Source organism: Macrobrachium nipponense, chromosome 27, assembly GCF_015104395.2.
Source record: "Macrobrachium nipponense isolate FS-2020 chromosome 27, ASM1510439v2, whole genome shotgun sequence".
NCBI classification, from domain to species: domain Eukaryota; kingdom Metazoa; phylum Arthropoda; class Malacostraca; order Decapoda; family Palaemonidae; genus Macrobrachium; species Macrobrachium nipponense.
The window spans coordinates 40,462,509-40,483,448 of record NC_087216.1 but is presented as its reverse complement, the minus strand read 5'-3'; the positions used below and the strand labels follow the sequence as shown (position 1 = coordinate 40,483,448).

Here is a 20,940-nt window from a genome sequence, read left to right as displayed (position 1 = left end):
GTGAAAATTGAACTAAAAACTGCTCAAAGGCATATGATTCCACGCTGGAACACACACACAAAATAAATACATTTACTCAAGTTTCCATACATAAATAAAAAATGAAATCAGAATAAGTTCAGTAACATTTTAAAACTTTGTTTTTAGAATTAATTAAATGACTTAAGGATTTTCGTATTTTCATCATTTACTTATACAGTATCTACTATATTTCATCAACTAAATTGCACCTCTTCATGAACATCAAAATTGGAACGACTCAAAATGCAAAAGTTCCTGATAAAATTTCTTTCGTTGATTTATTTCCAAAAGTTGACAGTCGTTGCTGGTCATACTTTGGACACTCACACAACACGCCTGACCATTATTATCACCTTGCATTCTGAACACTCGGGAGTCGGGCCACTTGTGCTTCTTATTGAGTGTCCATGTGTCCGACGAGTATGGCCTATTCAGAGACGTGTCAGAATTACTTGCAAACAACTCTTTCTGATATGATGAACTCCATTTATTCACATCAGGTTTTATTTGTTTTAATTTATTATTTTCAGATTCTTCATTCACTCACTCCACTAGTTGCGGGCCTCCATGGCTCTTTGCCGCCACTACAAGAAGCTTCCAACGCCCACGGTCCTGCGCAGCATCCCACCAATCCCCTGGACCACCTACTCCAAACTTTGTCATGTCCCTTTTTATGTTATCAGACCGTCTCATGCGGGGTCTTCCTGGAGGTCGTCTGCCCTCTGGTTGTCCTCTTGTAATTTGGCTCTCAGTCTATCTTCATGACCCCTGGCCACATGCCCTGCCCACCTCAGTCTTTGTTTGAGCCATAATTGTGCTTGTTATCAGGGGTACTTGTGTCATTTTCCTCGGTTCATTATTATGCCTTCTTCTCTGTTGCTCCATCTCCGCATCAAAGACTGGTCCACATATCCTTCTCAAGATTCCGTTCTCAAGCACTTCCAACCTTCGTTCCAGATCCTTTGTCAGTCTCCAGGTTTCACAACCAGTACGTTAACACGGGTCTAATAATGGTTGTGTAGGCCTTCACCTTCACCTTTGTTCTCCTTGGTAAGATATTGCTATTGAAAACTTTGGCTAAAGCCCAACTACACATCTGGCTGCCGCTACTATTCTTAGTTTTACCTCTTCCTCTACTCTATTTTCAGCTGTAATCGTTGATCTAAGGTATTTGAAATTTTCGACAGCTTCCAACTCCATGTTTTCACACGTGATGTTACCCAGTATCCTCTCTTGCCTTGAAACTTTCAAGATTTTGGTTTTAGCCTCATTTATTTCCAGGCCAACTTGATTTGCAGCTTCTTTGAAAATGCTTATTTTTCTGTCAATTTCCTGGATGTTTTCACCACAAAAGTCAATATCATCTGCATAAGCTAATCTATCACACATAGCCTCCCCAAGATGTACTCCATTACCCTGTGGTGTTGTTTCATGACCCATCCCAGCACTAGGTTAAAAAGAATCGTAGACAGTGCGCATCCCTGCTTTACACCGCTGTCAATTTCAAAAGGATCTGTTACTTCCCCTCCACTCCGTACTCTGCCCCTCTTATTTCTGTAACACATTTCTATTAGGCGTATAAGCTTCTCTGGTTGGATACTGTCATATGCCTGTTTAAAATCTATAAAGGCATGTTAGGACTCTTTATCATATTCCCAGTATTTTTCGAGGATCTGCCGTGCAGTAAATATTTGGTCTATGGTTGATCTAGACTCTAAACCCAGCTTGATAATCACTTACTATGGTCTCACCGTGTCTCTTCAGTCTATTATATAATAGTTTACCTACAATTTTATACCCCACAGTTAGGACACAAATGCTTCTATAATTCCCACATTCCGTTCTATCACCCTTCTTGTGAATTGGCACAAACAGTCCCTCCTCCCATTCTTCAGGCATTTCTTCCCTTCTCCAAATTCCAATCACAATTTTTGCCAGATTCTTCATTCCATACTATATATATTGCCATTTATTTATGATATCCACCTTTATGTGTGTTACATAATCAGTAACTTGGATAGTCACATTTGATCTTGTCAAATGGGTTGCTTCTTTGGCTGCTTTGTCAGCCTCTTCATTTCCTTTGATCCCTCCATGGGCAAGGATTCAGCACATTTCTACATTTTTCCCATTTTATATAGCTTATGGAGATATAACTCAATTTGTTGTACAATATTTTTTTTGCTTTGTAACTAGGAATAGCTTCTATAGCGCTTCTCGAGTCACTAAAAATCAGAAAATTATTGAATAATGGTTCTTTAATTAATTTTGTCTGATGCAACTACACACAACTCTGCTGTGAATACTGAAGCATTATTAGGTGGAGAGAACTGATACGTTTTGTCTAGGGACACTGCAGCATATCCCACTCCGTGCTCTGGTTTAGAGCCATCTGCGTATATTACGTAATGTGGACCTTTTCGGCTTATATGCTCTATTGATAGATTGATTTATGGACTTTTGGCATGCATGCCAAGCACTAAGGCCATTCAGAGCTGAAAGGGAAATGAACAGACAAGGTTTGAAAGGTGTAACAGGAGGAAAACCTCGCAGTTGCACTTTGAATCGTTACGAGAGGGTTGGAAGAAAGAGAATATGAAAGGTGGTACAGTAAAAGGAATGAAACAGGGTTGCAGCTAGAAGACGAAGGGACGCTACCAAGAACCTTAAGTATTACACCGTAAGAGTTTCACTGACTGTATTGCATATTTTCCATGGCGTTCTGGGGTATATGCATAACTTTTTGATGAATGTTTTAGGTGTGTGAAAGTTGACATTTTATTCATTGTCCAAAAAGGAGGTAATTTTACTATTCAAGGCACTTCTATATTCATATTCAGTGACTCAAACAATCTTCTAGCTCTAATTGGGCAAGGTGTTCTCTGAATTCTCAGAGCAATTGTCATTATTAGCTACTAGCTTTCTGGGGGAGAGATCACTTTGGTGATAGTCTATAGGCTCCCGAGCTTATTCTAAGGCCTTCATTGGAAACAGGGTCTAACATTTTCAGCACCGCGTCTGATGCTGAGCCATGTAGTATTTCTCTTCCAGAATCGGTGACAGACAGCACTGCTGCTTTATACAGTAACTACAGGAAAGATATGTCTATCGGCTCCCCAAGTAGTGTTGGATATTTTTTTTAAATTAAATTTTATTCTCTTTTACATTTTGATTTCATGCATGTTTTGTGGGCTTTCCAATTCAAGTTAGTATCAAACATAATCCCAAAAAATTTGCTGTTTGAACAATTGTTATACTATAGTTTCTGATTTCTAAATCTATTTCTTCACCCTTTTTCCGCTTTTTTTCTTTATAATATATAAAACATGGTTGCTTGAGTTCCATCTATGAAAAATTGAAAGCCTACAGATGAGGTCCATTCATCTATTTTTATTATGCTTTTATTAATGATTCGTTCTGCATGTTTTGTTCAAGATGCTGAATGATAAATGGCAAAATCATCCATATACGGTTACTTTTAATTCAAATAGGTACAATTAATTCCTAAAGTAAACAGTGCCACTAAGGACACTTCCCTGTGGAACACCATTCTCAAGTGGAAATGTTCTGAACAAAACATCATCAATTCTCACCTGACAATTGCGATTTGTCAAAAAGTTTTGGATAAACCTAGGTAGATGTCCACGGATGTTGTTGTTTTGTAGTTTTTAATATAGCAGACCTCCACTATCGCATGCCTTTTCAGGGTAAAAAAAAGACAGCTACAGTAATTTGTTTTCGTTCAAATCCTCTACGCACACGGTCTTCCAAGTTAGAGAATCTAATGTAAATCTGTTACTCTGTGACCCGAATTGAGTGGGAGTCAAATAACATTTCTTGAATGGGCCATGTTAGTCGAGCATTTACCATTTTCTCTAACAATTTGCCTAAGCAAGTTGTTAAAGAAATTGGTCTGTAATTATTTATACTGGGATCGTTTCCTGGTTTAGGGATAGGGATTATTACAGTGACGCCATTTATCAGGATATAAAATTTCAAGGCCATAATGAATTATAAAAATATAATAAATATGACTTTGCCAAAGGTGCTAAGCGGCCGATATCCCAAAACAAATATTATCATCTCCAGGAGCAGATTTGTTGCTCTTCAAAAGAGCATATTCCAGCTCTTCCATATAAAATTTTCTGTTATAATATTAAGTATTACTTTTGCTTATTTTCCTTTGTGTTCATCTAAATTATTTTTCCCACCTTTGAATGTGGATGATGTCTAGGTGGTTTAACAGCAGAGGGAGAAGAAACACTGAAGACGGCAGTCACCAAGACCTATATGAGAAAGAAATTGTGTATATTTTGTTAATTAGTTCGAAAATGAGAGCAAGCGTAGGTGGAAAAAAGGGGAGGGGGTGTACGCTAAATTAATGAAAAATTAAAATCATTTAAATAGTGTACTAACAACAAGAGGATGGGTATTGGGCGAATGAAGTTCAAATGCGTTAAGAAACTGATGAAAGAAAATCTTGACAAACAAAAAGTAAAATCAACAGAGCTCGTGGGAGAAAAGGTAAATTACCTGAAAAAAATGATGGCCTGTTAACAATGCCACACCGAGTAGAAAATGGTTCGAATAAAATCCAATAAATCTGAAAAACTATTTCCTCATTTTTCTGAAAAAAGGCGCCTGTTAAAGTAATATCATTTCTCTGCTGTCACATGAGTAGGTATTAAAAATCTTGGATTTCACAGTATTCCCTTCACAAAGCGAAATTTATTGTTTTTTTTTTGTTTTTTTTTGTTCTAAAGTAATATCTCGGAAACATTATGTGGTCGCCGAAAACACACATGATTATGATTTGCATATAAGAAAAATGCATGAAACACTGATAGAAAATAAGTATTTGGAAGGAAAGAAACTCGTGTAGGCGTGATAGCCGTAATTAACATCAAATTTGTCTCCATGAGGTAACCAGTTACTTGTCTTGCAAAAGATCCTCATTATTGTAATTGGCTAATACTAATATTTTATATATCCTCAGAAGTCTCAAGGACAATAAGCTGACAAATTTGCAGGAGCCTTTGGAAGTCCGAGAGACTCGATTTCTTCTCGGGCATTTTCAGAAACGGGTACACTCCATCTCTCGTAATGGCGGATCAAATCAGAGCCCACCTGTTTGCTCATGGTCCTGTAAGCGTGGTCGTACTGCCTCTGACGGCGCGCCTTCAAGGAGTCTGCTTCCTTTTTCTCTAACGTTCGGGTTACACGATTCAGATGCCGGAAAATATCCCATCCGTGGTCTGGGAAAGCGTGTTTGATCTCCATCATGAAAATGAGCTTCTGCCAGCAATCGGCACCTTCCAAAGTGAGGCCGTCGTCTACGGCTCTGCTCGTTGGCTTGTATTTGTTTTGACTTTTAAGGCGGTCATCGGCTTCTAGCTTCTCTTGGATGTACAGTGAAAAGAGGTTAACTGTTGACTCACTCCCATAAGCATGGGACCAGAACTGCCTTTGCTGGTAATTGTGGCCAATTTCATGCCAAACAGCCCAAGAATATGGCGTTTTTGTTAAGGTGAGGTCATTAAACTGATGCTGAAACATTATAGGAAAACCTGCATGGGCACTTCCAGCAGTAATCTGAATGTCGTCTACTAGCCATTGCTTTCCCTGGGGTGGAGGATCGCCCTCGGAAAATCCGGACAAATCTTCCATTTTCTCAATAATGTCATCGTAGCGTTGGAGTAATACATCAATGTCTGGAATTTCAGTAGCCCTGGATGTCGGAACTACTAACACTACTTTGTTGCTCTCGAGTACACAGAAAGGGGTATTTAAAGTTCTCATTCTCTCCCATTCCTCTTCGTTTGTTACTCCCAGTATGTAATGAGGAGATTCAACGACATTTTGCACTTCCGCTGTCACAGTGAAGCTTTCTTCTCCCTCATATAAGAAAATCAGGTTACCCCCATACTGACTGCGGAAGAAATTGATCCCCGGATTGACATAAAAATCCTCTGACACAATTGGCATTCGCTTGAAACCGTGGTTCTGTATTTTTGGTAATGTAGGCTTCAGGCGATCAGTTTGAGCTCCAACTTTTACAGATATTTGCTTTGCTTGACTTGAAGGAAGGTCATCGGGCAGAACGATTATGAATATATCACCAGCAACCACATACATATTGGTGGCCTGCCAATCTTTAGGCGCCCTCATTCGGATGTTCTCACGTTGTTGCACTGTGTTGGCCTTTAAAACACACAAAAAGTTAGTTCTGGGTACTGCAGCGGGCACAGATCCTGGATAGTGACCAACGTCTCTTGGGTGTGGTAAGGGTTTTATCAAGGGAGTTAAACTGTTAATTATTCCCCGATTGATCTCCTGTCTATAAGTTTCGATGTCATTTACTGGGAGTGGATACAACTGAAGTCCAACATATGACTTCAAGCCAGAAAGTGTCCACCATTTTTGAGTTTTAACTCCCAGTTTTGGCTGTAAGGAAAGTCTTGATGGGTCATCGTCCTCTGATATCCCCACAGCGTGTGATCCATTCATGAAAAAGCCTTCCTTATCCAAATCCCATTTTGGATCCTCATCACCGGTTGACACAAGGCGTAAACAGTTCTCGTCAAAGTCGGGAGCTAAACAGAGAGAGTGATTGTGAGCCCACCGCCATGTCCCATCACAGACAAGCCATTGCTGGTTAGAATTGCCATTATATGGTGCCAGACCTATGACAGCATCCAATGGTCCACTAAGTACTGCTAAGCAAGTATGCGTGCTCTGATTAACCAGATATTCCTTGTCTTCTGTAAGAATGCCTTGTCCTTCATGAAGGAATGAGCTAACGCCATCCTCTTCTGATGGAAAAAAAGAGAAAAATATTAGTTTATTAAATCTCAAAATGTATCCGTTTAAGTGCTTGCCATTTAATCTGCTAAACATTTGCCTAAAATTCGACTTGATGCAACTATCACAGCTAAACAGCAATCACACGTTACCAAGAAGGAAATAAATATTCTTATTATATATGCCTGTGTGCGTTTGTAAATACATATATACACACACATATATATATATAAATATTTATGTAGTATATATATATATATATATATATATATATATATATATATATATATATCTGTGTGTGTGTGTGTGTGTGTGTGTGTGTGTATATATACACACACACACACACACACACACACACACACATATATATATATATATATATATATATATATATATATATATATATATATATATATATATATATATATATATTATAAGTTACGCTTGCCTACCTTGTGTGAAATAAATTAAGCTAGTATACTAATCTTTTGATTGAAGGATTTCCTACCATGGAAAAGACTGCAGCTTTCATCTCCAGGGGAAATTTGTTCAGCTATTTTCACCAGAGCCTCGGGATAACGCGCGTCTGTTAGTTGTGTGACCTTCAGCGCAGCCCTGACCTCGGAGAGTTTCCACCACTTTTGGTGCTGACCCCCGCTCTTGGCGGCGAGTGTTACTCGTGTCTGTGGCTCTTCTAAAGACGCCTGCAACACTTTGGACTTGGTCTTCAGGAAGCCTGATTCGTTAAAATTCCAAGATGTTACGTTCTTTTTTAACTCCCCTAGCCTCACAGCACCTTTCTTTTCATTAGCCAAAAGACAATAAGAACGATTTCCCATCCAGTGCCACTGCTTGCCATTGACAAGCCATTGCTGGTTGATGCCGCCAGTAAAAGGGGACAGTTCAATAGTCGCATCATCAGGGCCATTGCTATCCATCACAGTCAGACATGTAAGAGTGTGTTGGTTGATAAGGTATTCTGGACTAGCTGTACATTCCTCACTGCAGATGACTTCCCCCTCACAAGACCTTGCCACGAGGTCCTCTCCACCTGAAAAGAGCATATGCTAGTCTTATATCAAACTCATTTTCGGACTTTATATGTATACACACACAAGTATATATATATATATATATATATATATATATATATATATATATATATATACATATTTATATATATAATAGATATATATATATATATATATATATATATATATATATATATATTATATATATATCATATATAATATATATATATTATATATATATATATATATATATATATATATATATATATATATATATATATATATATATATATATAAAATTTGCCATAAAAATGCAAATTTAATAAAAAAAACTAATAACATCAGAACTTCACACGGAAGCTGGAGGAGTCTATATTTAGGTTAGGTTTTTATTTTCTTGTTATATACAAGGATTCTGCTATTCTGATTTCATGTCTAAAGTTCCCTCAGGATATGACTTTAAAATCTTCAACCTTCACATGAATTTTACAGACCTCAAGGCAGTGGTGCTTTTAATGGTTAAGTATAAAGGCTTTTTCAGCAGTCTCCCAGTTAGACAATTAACTCCCTTATGATCATGGAATCTGAAATATAGTTTTGATAAAGAACCAACAGACATAAGATAACACTGGAGAGATATTTATATACGATTCCCGGTTCATATGGAGTTGGTAGTTTTTCTTTTCTTGACAAAATTTCTGATTTTATAGTTATAGAAAACCACTGAAGGGAACTTTGTGGAAAATATTTGCTAAAAGTTGACTGCATCTCTTTCTTGAACGACTCGTGCGTTTCGTCGTTCAAGAATGGCATCTTGAGATAGAATTTCATCTTTTTAGGATCAAATAGTTTTGGAGGCTGAGTGCACATACTGTTTAAAAAGTCCCTTAGTTTGTCAAAGAACATCTTATAAGTACGTATAACCATTACCACTAATTTTTTTAAAATAACAATTTATGGAATATTCATACGTACCAGTTAGTCTGACAGCTCGAAATAAATGGTCAAAAGTGTTGAGTTTAAAAGACATATAACAAGCATTGAGAAAATTCACTTCTAGGCGGGTAAATGTTGGATTCCTGTAGGCCGTAATGTTAAAACCAATACTTTGTCGAGAAACGAGTACATCCAAAAAAGATAAGTGGCTGTTTTGTTCTAATTCAGGTGAAATTTGTGGTATTATGTTTTGCATCTTGTAGTTCAGAAACAAGTTAGCTCGCTGTTCACTCTCGAATATGGAAAAAGTATCATCCACATAATACTGATAGAATTTAGGTTTAAAGTCAATAAAGCATTGTTTCGGCCATCTTCTTTTAAATGGCAGAAAGAATATTGCCTGTTGAAAGAAACCCCGTTGTTCATAATATGCCCATCGAATAAAAACGTTATAATTTTTTCTCTGCTATTACGAAAGAGAAGGGTTAGAACAATTCCCCCATTTTTATCTTTAGTGATAATGGTTTTACTGATAAATTGTTTTTTAACAAACGAAGGGTCTTTTTAAATAGAATATGTACTCAGACTCCAAAACTATTTGGTCCTAAAAATATGAAATTCTACCTCAAGATGCCATTCTCGAACGACGAAACGCACGCATCGTCCAAGAAAGATGCATTCAATTTTTTGCAAATATTTCCTGCAAACTTCCCCTTCAGTGATTTTCTATAACAACCATAAAATTAGGAAGATTGTCAAACAAAGAAAATCTGCCACCTTTGAATTCTGAACTTGAAATTAGATTTGCAAAATCCTAGTATACAAGAAAACTAAAACCTAATTTAAATGTAGACTCATCCAGGATTTATAAAATTTGTGCTTTTTTACTGTAAATATTTTGTATCTGTATACTAATATATATATATATATATATATATATATATATATATATATATATATATATATATATATAGGAAGGATCCACAGTAATATCCTTGTTTATCAAGATAAAATATATTTATGGAAATATATACAAAGCTTAAAGCTTTCGTCCATCTTCCTGTGGACTTGATCACTTAGTGATCAAGTCCATAGGGAGGATGGACGAAAGCTTTAAGCTTTGTATATATTTCCATAAATATATTTTATCTTGATAAACAAGGATATTAACTGTGGATCCTTCTATTGATTTCTTAGAAGTACGATACGGTGTTTTATATTGCATATATATATATATATATATATATATATATATATATATATATATATATATATATATATATACTCAAATTGCAGTCAAAGGGCAGGAATACGCTGAGGACTCAAACTTCTTTTATTGCTTCCTACGTTTCGTGATTCCTATCACATCATCAGGGAATTCTATGGAAAATTTAATAAATTAATAAAAGTACTGAAAGGCTAAAACTGAACTATGTTATAATATTAATCATTAAAAGTTACAAAGGCAGTTCAAAATCATACCCACTAGAGCACGCTTAAATACATACACACCAGCACAAAATTATGACACATGGTTACACAGGAGCATATTAAAATAAGCAAAATCACAAAACCTCTTAACAAATTTTAATGTGCTCTTGTGTAACCATGTGTGCCGTAATTTTGTGCCTGGTGTGTATGTATTTAAGTGTGCCCTAGTGGGTATAATTTTTAACTGCCTTTGACTACTATAAATTTATTAAATTTTCCATAGAATTCCCTGATGATGTGATTATGAATCACGAAACGTAGGAAGCAATAAAAGAAGTGTGAGTCCCCATCGTTTTCCTGCCCTTGACTGCAATTTGTATATGTGCATCGAATCTGCCTGATTGGTGATAATAAATATATATATATATATATATATATATATATATATATATATATATATATATATATATATATATATACCACAGGAGGCAGGTAGTTGCTAAAAACTTCATCAAACAATCGAAATCAGAGAAGGACAGGCAAAGTCGAAAGCCGAAGTCTTTATTATGATTGCTGACGTTTCTGGACAACAAGTCTTATTTTCATGGCTAAAAAGACAAACAATCTTTCAAATGACTCAGGCAAAAGACGAAAATAAAAAATTACAATTGACATAAAATGATTAAAACAATAGAAGGCCCAGATGTGACCTGGGGACCTACGTATGTTGGTTGCACACGGAGGTTGCTGAAGGTGAGAATAGATTCTCAACGTGGTGTTAGCAATAGAACAAGGGTTAAACTATCGAACCCTGAATTCTTCAATATACGTGACCTCGTGATGAAATCTAAACATGAATTAAAATACAATGATTTTGATATTTTGGGTAGATCCTAGAATGACGAACTTCTAACGGTTCTGGAATCGTTGTTTATTAAATAGTTTGTTCCACAGTTAATTAAACTCCCAATCCTCTGCCACGCCTCTGTACCTGTCGTGAGTGTTCCTGGAACCCCCAGTTGTTCTTCGTTGTCGCTCGACTGTCTTTCTTCTTGAAGTATACGTGTGCCTTCTATTCTGTTTTAATCATTTTATGCTAATTGTAATTTTCGTCTTTTGCCTGAGTCATTTTAAAGATAGTTTGTCTTTTTAGCCTTGAAAATGGGACTTGTTGTTCAGGAACGTCAGCAATCATAATAAAGCCATCTGATTTCGACTTGCCTGTCCTTCTCCGACTTCGATCATATATATATATATATATATATATATATATATTATTACTATATAATATATATATATATATATATATGTATATATATTTATATATATATATATATATATATATATACAATATATATATATATATATATATTAATATATGTATATCATATATATATCTATATATATATATATAATATATATATATATATATTTCTAGCAGCAAATGTCGGTACAAAAGCCAAATGGGGGAGTTGGCCTCGATTAAACAGAGAAAGGTAATGAACATCGCAAAGAGACCCGAGATTCGGATATCATAGATAAAATCTTCCACCAACCAATCCTTAAGAAGATTAAAGAGAAATTATAACTGGAGTGACCTAGTGAAAACAGCTGGATGGGCCTCTTGGTATAAATATCGCCTTTTCTGTAACTTTTTGCATTCACTACCTACCTGAAGAGGGAAAACAGCAGTCTCTAAATATATTAACTTTACTTTCTATACTTTGCCGTTTTTATGGGCTCATTTTATTAGATGGAATTCTGTTGTAACAGAACATTTTACCAGATATATATATATAATATATATATATCTATATTATAATATATATATAATATATATTTATACAATATTCTATATATATCATATATATATATATATATATCTATATTATATATATATATATATCTAATTATATAATACCTATATATATATATATATATAATATATATATATATATATATAATTTTATATATATATATTATATATATATATATATATATATATATATAAATTATATATATATATATCCATGTATGTAGTCTGATATATCAAAGATGAAGATTTCTGTTAAGAATATCGAATGCACAAAAAAACTTTCATTAAACTTCAGGAAGCTCTGATGATGACTTGCAAATATCAAACCACCATTGAGGTATCCCCTAAAATGGAACGTTACATCAACAAATAACCCCACTGGTACCTACTATTTCTCTGCGTAACCGTCCAGGAAGTACCCAATTAAATCAAATATATAAATACGCAGGTGACACAGACAAATCTGAAGAGCTACAGACACAAAAACATCCTCCAAAGACGATATTGTTGTTTAATGGCTTATTGCTGTTTTTCAAGGTATACTCACGATGGGAAGATATTCGTTTTATTTACAGGAGAAGAGAATCGTCTAAACGATATTGTATATATCTAGCTTTGTAGATTGTTTCTACTGTATTGCCTACATTGGTTTATATGATTATTTTGCACAACAGAAAATGTAGCAGAAATCTAACATAGGAGCCTTTCCCAGTTTAGTCTTTATACAGCTTAGATAAGATGGTAATCCAGATATTCTGGCGAAAATCATCCATTTTATTAGAATGATTGAAACAATTAATTAATCGATAAAACTGAGAAATAAGAATCAAGTAAAAATTACAATACCGTACCTTGGCACTGATCTTGCACTTGGCGCCTATGATTTATTGACCTCTTCCGTGCAGCAGACTTATCAATTTCTTTCTTGCACATTTCCAATAGAGATGGAGTCAATGAATGTTCCCCTGCTAGGTAGTGACCCTCCATGGTGGCCTCCAACTGGGAGAGAGTCCACCATTTCTGTTTGAGTCCAGAAGACATTTTCTCAACAATCACTTGACTCTGCGCTCCTTGTCCAGACACAGTGAGAGCTTGTGTTCCCAAAGTTAGCCTCATGTCTTCGTCAAAAACCCAGTACTCTGAAATATCATCACTCAATGCTAAACACAGTTTACCTTCTTCCTCACTCTTGAAAAGGCAGAGGTTCTGGTCACCTCCCCACCGCCAAAGGCCACCGCTCTGAAACCACTGCTGTTTTGAGCTGCCGCTACAGTTTGCCATTCCAATAACGGCATCATGAATACTTGTTCCACTGATGACAGTTAGACAGGTGTGTGTCAACTGACTGATGAGGTATTCCGGATGAACAGCCTGCGATGTCATACCGAAAATCTGAAAAATAGGACAAATTCTAATAATTTGGCGCAAGTACCTGAACTTTGTTTCGCTACCCTCGCTATGATGCCAGAGAAAGAGATCCACGAAATAGACCGAATGAGTATTCACAAGCAAACTGTCAGAAGTAGCCCCACTGACAAGATGAAATCGTGCCGATAGTTGTCCCGATTTAGCTGGCGAAGTGTTGGTTCTACTTAATGTGTGAATCATTATATGTAAAAGTAGTCCTCTGAGGCTGCTGAATCACATGAACTACGTTACTAAAAAAAAAAAAAAAGTAGTCTTGTTTTGGAATGCATATGTCCTAGTATTGATGAAATAACCACGACTTTTAGCGTCCTTGGAGTACAAAAAAGAAAAGTCCATTAGAGGTAACAATGAGGCTTGCAGACCGAAATTCGGCTTTCCTCTTGAGAGCCTCGTCCAGGACAATCCGCATTACTTTGGGTCCAGATTCGTAAACTCAATATCGTGCGCTTAATTCAAGTGTAGCTTTCATTAGTCTGAGTTAGTCAGGGTATGTGTTATTTCATTCGCAGTGTTATGTAACTTCAGGAAACCCGTTCGTGTGATTCATCTCCGTAATGTAGTAAATTTTTCAAATAGTTCATATATTGCATTTTTGAGTTTTTTCATATGTTCAGTAGTTACCATGTGGTCTTATTTGGTCTAGAATTCCATCAGTGTTTTGCTAAAGTGCCTTGCAATCATTTACTTGTAAATTGTAAGGTAAATGAGGGTATATTTTTGTAATAACAATTATAAAGTTCCCATTTCCTCTCGACCTTCTCTTGGGGTTTACTAACTTATCCCAGTCGTAGGGCAAAGTTCACGTTGTATGGTTGGTTTAGATTATGCCGACCTTATGCCAGCACAGCCCTCGTCCGGCCCTAGGGTGTGAAAGGGAGTAGGATGCCTGGAGTGAACCTCCGGACTCTGTCCACCAGAAAATGAAACTTGTTAAGTTTCTGTAGGGGAGACTGGTAAACAGCCAGGGAGAGGAAGGAAATGGAGAGACGGCTTTCAACAACATTGCACCAAGCAGCATATCGCCGAACTAATCTTACATAACGTTACTTTACCCTAGCTGAGCTAGCTTACTAAAGTACCTAATCCCCATTAAAAGTGCTCCATGATATACATGGTAGTTTATTACACACGCATTGGGGGTGTGTAGGGGTGAGAACACACACATGCTGTTGAAATCTATTCAGTAGACCGTAAACTGGACTTAGAATAAGCTGTAAATTTCAAGATTGGTTGACCATTAGAGATCAGAAATTATTTTCATTAGAAATGGACCATATTTTAATTAAATTGGATGTTTTGTGAACACTCCTCCTAATTCAGAATGGACTTTGGGTTTATGTGAAAACTAAGACTAAATACTACAAGGCACATGTTCCCATGGGCGTCCGCACATAGAGGCAAGAGGGGGCATTTGCTCCCCCCCTTGAAATCCTGAAAAAGATTGATATATATATATATTATTATTTAACTACATCACTTGGTTTTTCTTCCATTTTACATTATATCCTTTCAGTTTAAGTAAATTAAAGGTAGCATTATGTATTGTATAATATTGCGTTGTTCTCTCCAGAAATATTTAAATTCAGCTGAACACTATATGGAACGATTGGTAAAAGTCAATGTAACATTGTATTTTTTCTTTATCGCATCTTGCTTCACTTAAATTACTGGTATCGCAGTTCCACTGCATATTACACAGATACATATATATATAATATGTATGTAATATATATATATGTATATATATATATAGTAGATATATATATATATATATATATGTACCATATATATATATCTATATATAAATATATAATATATATATATATATATATATATATATATATATATAATTTGCCCCTCTTAGAAAATATGCTGCAGACGCTCATGCATGTTCCCCTGGGTTTTATTGTGCACGAGATAGTGTTTATTTGTGCGTGGATACGTAAAACCAGTACTAATACTTGTACTGTAATCATAAACCATGTCAAATTCTGTTCCAGTAATTCTTGATTATTTGATGCAGTCTTATATCTCATTGAACATATGCATAGTCTTATGTAAAGGGGTAGATGTTCATTTCCTTCCCTTATGTGAATTTAAGGTTTACAACCACACACACACATATATATACATATATATCATATCTATGACACAACTAAAATAACCACACAACTTCACTGTGTATATTCATTCATATTACTCTTATTAGGCCTCAATACGGAATAGTTTAATAGTACTTTGTGAATGAGAGCAGTGGTTCCAAACTGGGGTCCGCGGAACCCCTAGGGGTCCAGAGAAGGCCCTAGGTAGGTCTGCGACACATTGAAGAAATTAATATTTTTTCAACCTCAGAAAAAATAAAAAATATGTATATATATATATTATATATATATATATATATATATATATATATGTGTGTGTGTGTGTGTGTGTGTGTGTGTGTGTATGTGTGTATATTACAATAAACAATATACTTTACTGATTCTGTATCATCCTAGAGTCGGTGTTAGCGATACTTGGCTGTGCAAGCAGCTTATACTTATACTTACTTTGTGCAACAATATGCAAATATTAAGTGTGGTATGATCAAGGTCCAAGACCTTGGTAATGATAACTTTGATTGGCTGGGGTCCTCGGCTCGGACTCTCATATCTGGGAGTCCTTGGTATGGTCTCGTTTGGGAACCACTGAATTAAAGAATCTGGACAGGAATCAAAACCATCACGTCTTCTTGAAGCCTAACACGAGTAACTACACACACACACACACACACACACATACACACACACACACACACACACACACACACACACACACACACACATATATATTATATATATATATATATATATATATATATATATAATATATATATATATATATATCATATATATGAGCTTGCGTGTTAGAGCATATGACTTTTCCCTCAGCATTTGTTATACTTGGGCTACTTAAAAAATGTTTGCTTTGTCAAGATAAACATAAATGTTTTTATATACTGATATCAGCAATTAATGCTTATCTACGTATGTGATATTTACACTTGAAACGCGATTGATTTGATTTTTGAAAAGATATGTAGAGAAAGAGAGAAGAAAAGTGACATTTAAATATCTTAACATGAAAAAGATAAATAAGACATAAAGGGAGAGATGGAGAGGTAGAACTAAAGCCAAAGCTTAAATGAAGTTATCATCGCCGCACTATCCTAGCCTCAACTGTGAAATCTCTTACAATCGTCATTCGGTCCAATTCTTTGGACCTTGATTCGGTCCAAGATGAATACTATATATACATTTAGTCCTGGATTCGTTCAACAACTGCTGAACATCTGTGCCGAACGATAGACAGAAAACGAGACAGACGGACAGGTAATCAAAAGGTTGGAAAACATAATGTATTTGAAAAGGGTCTTATGTTATAAAATGATTAATATCTAAAGGAAATAATTACTAAATACCTTAAGTGTTGCGTTGAACTCTAACCACTACTCTACAGCGTACAACGTGAAGATGCGTCATCCAGGTCTCTGCAACTCTTACTGGGTCTAGTAGGCGACCGGAGAGGAGAACAGCATTGAAACGGCGGAAATGTCGTGTGATTAGAAGAGTCGTCGCAAATGACTACTGATTCTATTTGTTTTTTTAAATGATCCGCTATGGGCAAATCTAGTGTCAAAATGTACGACTTAGGGCAATCAAATCCTAGCCACTGACACAAAAGCTTTATCATTAAGTCACGTCGCGTGTGTCTCTTATAATAATTAAATAAAATTCTATCGAAAGAAAGAATGAAAGCTTTGGAAGAGGAGTGAATATTAGTCTCACTTGTCATTCCCCGTGTAAATTGCAAATTTCCTGTATGAGACCTTTTATATGATTGCTGTGACAACTAATTTCATTGCCATCGATGGATGCCGCCCCTTGATGTCTGTGTAAATATTCGTCTGGTTATGTAAGCTGATTATATCAGTTGCCAGGAAAGCCTACTTCTTGCCTATATCATATTCACACATTAGTAAGCTTTTTCTCCATCCTTGAAAGTAAAATGAATAAATTATTTTTATCATGAGTTGCTGATGTATTTGTTTAAGGGAATTAGCCCACCGAAGCTTTCATCAAATTTTCTTTTCAACCTAGACATCACTGATCTCTAGTTGGTACTTAAACATTTATCTTCATTCGTATTTTCAGAAAAAAACACTTATGTCTGTCAAAATTAATAGGGGTTTGTGCACATAACAATTAATAAGTAGCTTTACGTCAAATGGTTATAAAGATTCATAACTTCTGTTTATATATATATATATATATACACACACACACACACACACACACACACATATATATATATATATATATATATATATATATATATATATATATATACCTGAAAGGATCATTTATTGTTCGAATAAAAGGTAAATTTCATACATTTTCACAAGCACTCATATCAACGACAATGTAAGAATCAGAGAATATTCCTTTCATCATTGGGGCCGTTCAAAAATTATGTAACACTCGTTGGTCATTTTTGACCCCCTTCTCCACCTTGACACGCCTCATGACAAATTTCCAGACACACTCTAGAAAATTATGTAACCTTATAGTAACCCCCACCCCCGAATTTGTATGTTTCATTTGTTTTAATACAGTAATATATTAAAGTCCTGGAAATTGAATCGCTCGTCGCTGGAATGTTTATGCGCCATTTTTTGTTTGTTTTGTTTTTATTCATAAAGTAAGCAATCGTTGATTATATTGTCTCGTTAATTTAAAAAACTTGTACAAGTTCGTCGTGTCAGGATGATATTTTTGGGTCTTCATCATAATGATACGCGCTTGAAAAAATATCTAGAGATGTAGTATTTACTCTTTACCTCAATAGTCTGGCCAGCCAGAGCAGGGTGCCATGACCAGAGGCTGCTACGAACACTTCCCGTCACCAAAACACAAAGCCTCTGAGATAAGCTACGCTTAATGTGACTTATTTGAATAATTGGTTAACTGTCGACTAAACCAAACGTAACGTCAAATTTTATTTCTGAAGCTTTGGAGTCCGGACACTCGCTCTAAACAAAATCGTTCAGCAACTCTGAACTTTTTTCTATTTAATAAAATTCATTACCTGCAAACTCTTCTTCCGCTATCGTTAGAACTTTCTCTTCCGCAGGTAAGTCAGCTCTTTAACTTAAAACTTCGTAGGGAGGTTAGTGCCGTCAGTGGACCTCATGCGGTGCACTGTAGGAATTACTTAAGGTTTTTTGCAGCGTGCCTTCGGCCCCTAGCTGCAACCACTTCCATTCCTTTTACTGTACCTGCTTTCATATTCTCTTTCTTCATCTTACTTTCCACCCTCTCCTAACACTTGATTGATAGTGCAACTGCTCTGAGGTTTTCCTCCTGTTACACCTTTCAAACCTATTACTGTCAATTTCCATTTCAGCGCTGAATGACCTTATAAGTTCCAGTGCTTGGCCTTTGGCCTAAATTTTGTATTCAATATATTCTATATATTAATCAAATTTTAGAATTTTCGCTTGACGCATCCCAGCACAGCTGCTGCTGCCGCCACCCATTCTCCCGGCGGCTGTGAAGCGGCAATTTTATTACGAGGTGCTCTTGTGACCTGAACGAAGCACCCAAGTCTTGCAGTGAAGGCAAAACAGGCCTGGTCTTCTTCTTTGTGAGATTTCTTTCGTAATCTTTGGCTGGTGGATGGTATATATTCTTGTTGGTGGTTCTAGAAAAAACGTCTTCCAGTTTCACTAATATAAATGCAAAATTGAAGATATCTACAGAATAACGATTATCATAACCTAGAATGCATGATTACGGTTTTGGCTGATACTGACTTCGGCCTATTTTTTTTTCTGATACATAAAATTGAACATCTATCTAAAAGTAGTACTTTCATTGAATGACTTATAGTTACAGAATTCCCGGAACCATGAGAAATGGGAAAAATGCGTAAAAAATATACGCTGTAATAAATGCCTTTCGGACGAGGATTCTGCGGCTTACGTATGCTTTCTAAATGTCTTGGAATAAAGAGCTCACCTTCGATAAACCAGTTCAGAAGAGATCCGACTGTGCGTCCCAGCTCGTCTCTCTTGCTCTGCTGCAGCCCCGACGGCCCTATCTACTGATTCACCCGCAGATGCGAGAGAGTAGTGTTGATACAACTGTCCAGAAAAGGGAACAGGTGATGGCATGCACGAACACACTTCAGTTACTAACTTCTTTTCTGAGTCATTTTTCAGGTGGGGATGACATGATACTTCTATCAGTTTATGCTTTATAAATATCCGTAATCCCAGCAATGTGAGAGGCGAAGTTACCTACATTTCTCATAAATGAGTTTTTACAGTCTCTCTCTCTCTCTCTATCTCTCTCTCTCTCTCTCTCTCTCTCTCTCTCTCTCTCTCTCTCTATATATATATATATATATATATATATAATATATATATATATATATATATATATATATATATATATATAGATATATATATAGATAGATAGATAGATAGATAGATAGATAGATCTTCAGGGTATTAAACAACTTTAAGAAAACAACTTACACAAGAAAGCAATATGAGGTCACAGATAACAATCAAATAAGCCAACAAGCTACTTAAGTACGTAAATAAATATTGTTAAAAAATTCTTAAGGAAATATGCAGTTACTACAAATCGCAGAACAAAACTATCTGTTTGTAAAATATCTAACTATTGGTTTAACTTTTAAAAAGACCATCGCCCATATTCATGTTGCTAAAAGAACTAATGAGGCATCCTTCAACTAACAATCTGTCATGCATTGATGAACTGAAAAGTACTCTTGCTGAATTCCAATCCATAGGGTGATCAGAGTCTCTTACGCGACAAAAGACGGCTCTTGAACTGTTTGCAACCCGTACGTTATAATTATGCCGCGTAACTCTCTTACATCTTTACAGCTATCATGACATTTCAGTTAAATACGGCATACCAAGTAACTTATTTCTTAGAGCCCTGAGAATTTGCTCCACAGATTTTCTTAACAAAGAACTTGAAACAATGAAAAATCAACTCATCTTGTTAAAATATCCCAAACACAATAGAAAAAGCCATACATAAAGCAAATACTTAATATTATGTTCAGCAGAAACCAGTTTCCAGAGAAATAAGGGTTTATGAAATCACCTGTAGGGATTGTGGTAAGTCATACTGTGGTTAAACAGGAAAACCTCTCTCGGAAAGATTAACTCAACATAAACGATCAGTTAGATATGGACAACATAGTTCAGCAATTTTCCATCTCATAAATAACACTAATCATAGCATGGATTGGAACTCATCCCGAATTTTATACAAGAGCAGCTGTTGATACAAAAGTCAGAAGGCAGAATCTTCACTGATAAAACAAGATAATAGGATCAACCATTCCAATGGCGCCTGGGACTCTGACCATATAGACAATATCTTCCTTAAGGCA

General features: G+C 35.7%; 2 protein-coding genes across 3 annotated transcripts; both read right to left on the bottom strand.

The window, feature by feature from the left end:
• Positions 1-1,098: 1,098 nt before the first annotated feature.
• Positions 1,099-1,461, bottom strand: LOC135200682 (uncharacterized). The gene has a single exon (XM_064229290.1). It carries the CDS (start codon positions 1,459-1,461, stop codon positions 1,099-1,101), a length of 363 nt encoding a protein of 120 aa, XP_064085360.1.
• Positions 1,462-3,300: 1,839 nt separating this feature from the next.
• On the bottom strand, positions 3,301-19,673 carry LOC135201043 (uncharacterized). Of its 2 annotated transcripts, XM_064229891.1 has the most exons (5): positions 19,524-19,588; positions 16,925-17,011; positions 12,888-13,428; positions 7,331-7,873; positions 3,301-6,833 (listed from the first exon to the last, which is right to left on the bottom strand). In XM_064229891.1, the coding sequence occupies exons 3-5, from the start codon at positions 13,417-13,419 to the stop codon at positions 5,023-5,025; spliced, it is 2,886 nt and encodes a 961-aa protein (XP_064085961.1). In that variant the 5' UTR covers positions 13,420-13,428; positions 16,925-17,011; positions 19,524-19,588; the 3' UTR covers positions 3,301-5,022. The 2 variants fall into 2 exon arrangements, with proteins under 2 accessions (XP_064085961.1, XP_064085960.1); XM_064229890.1 differs by lacking the exon at positions 16,925-17,011 and having other exon boundaries at positions 3,302-6,833; positions 19,524-19,673.
• Positions 19,674-20,940: the final 1,267 nt, after the last annotated feature.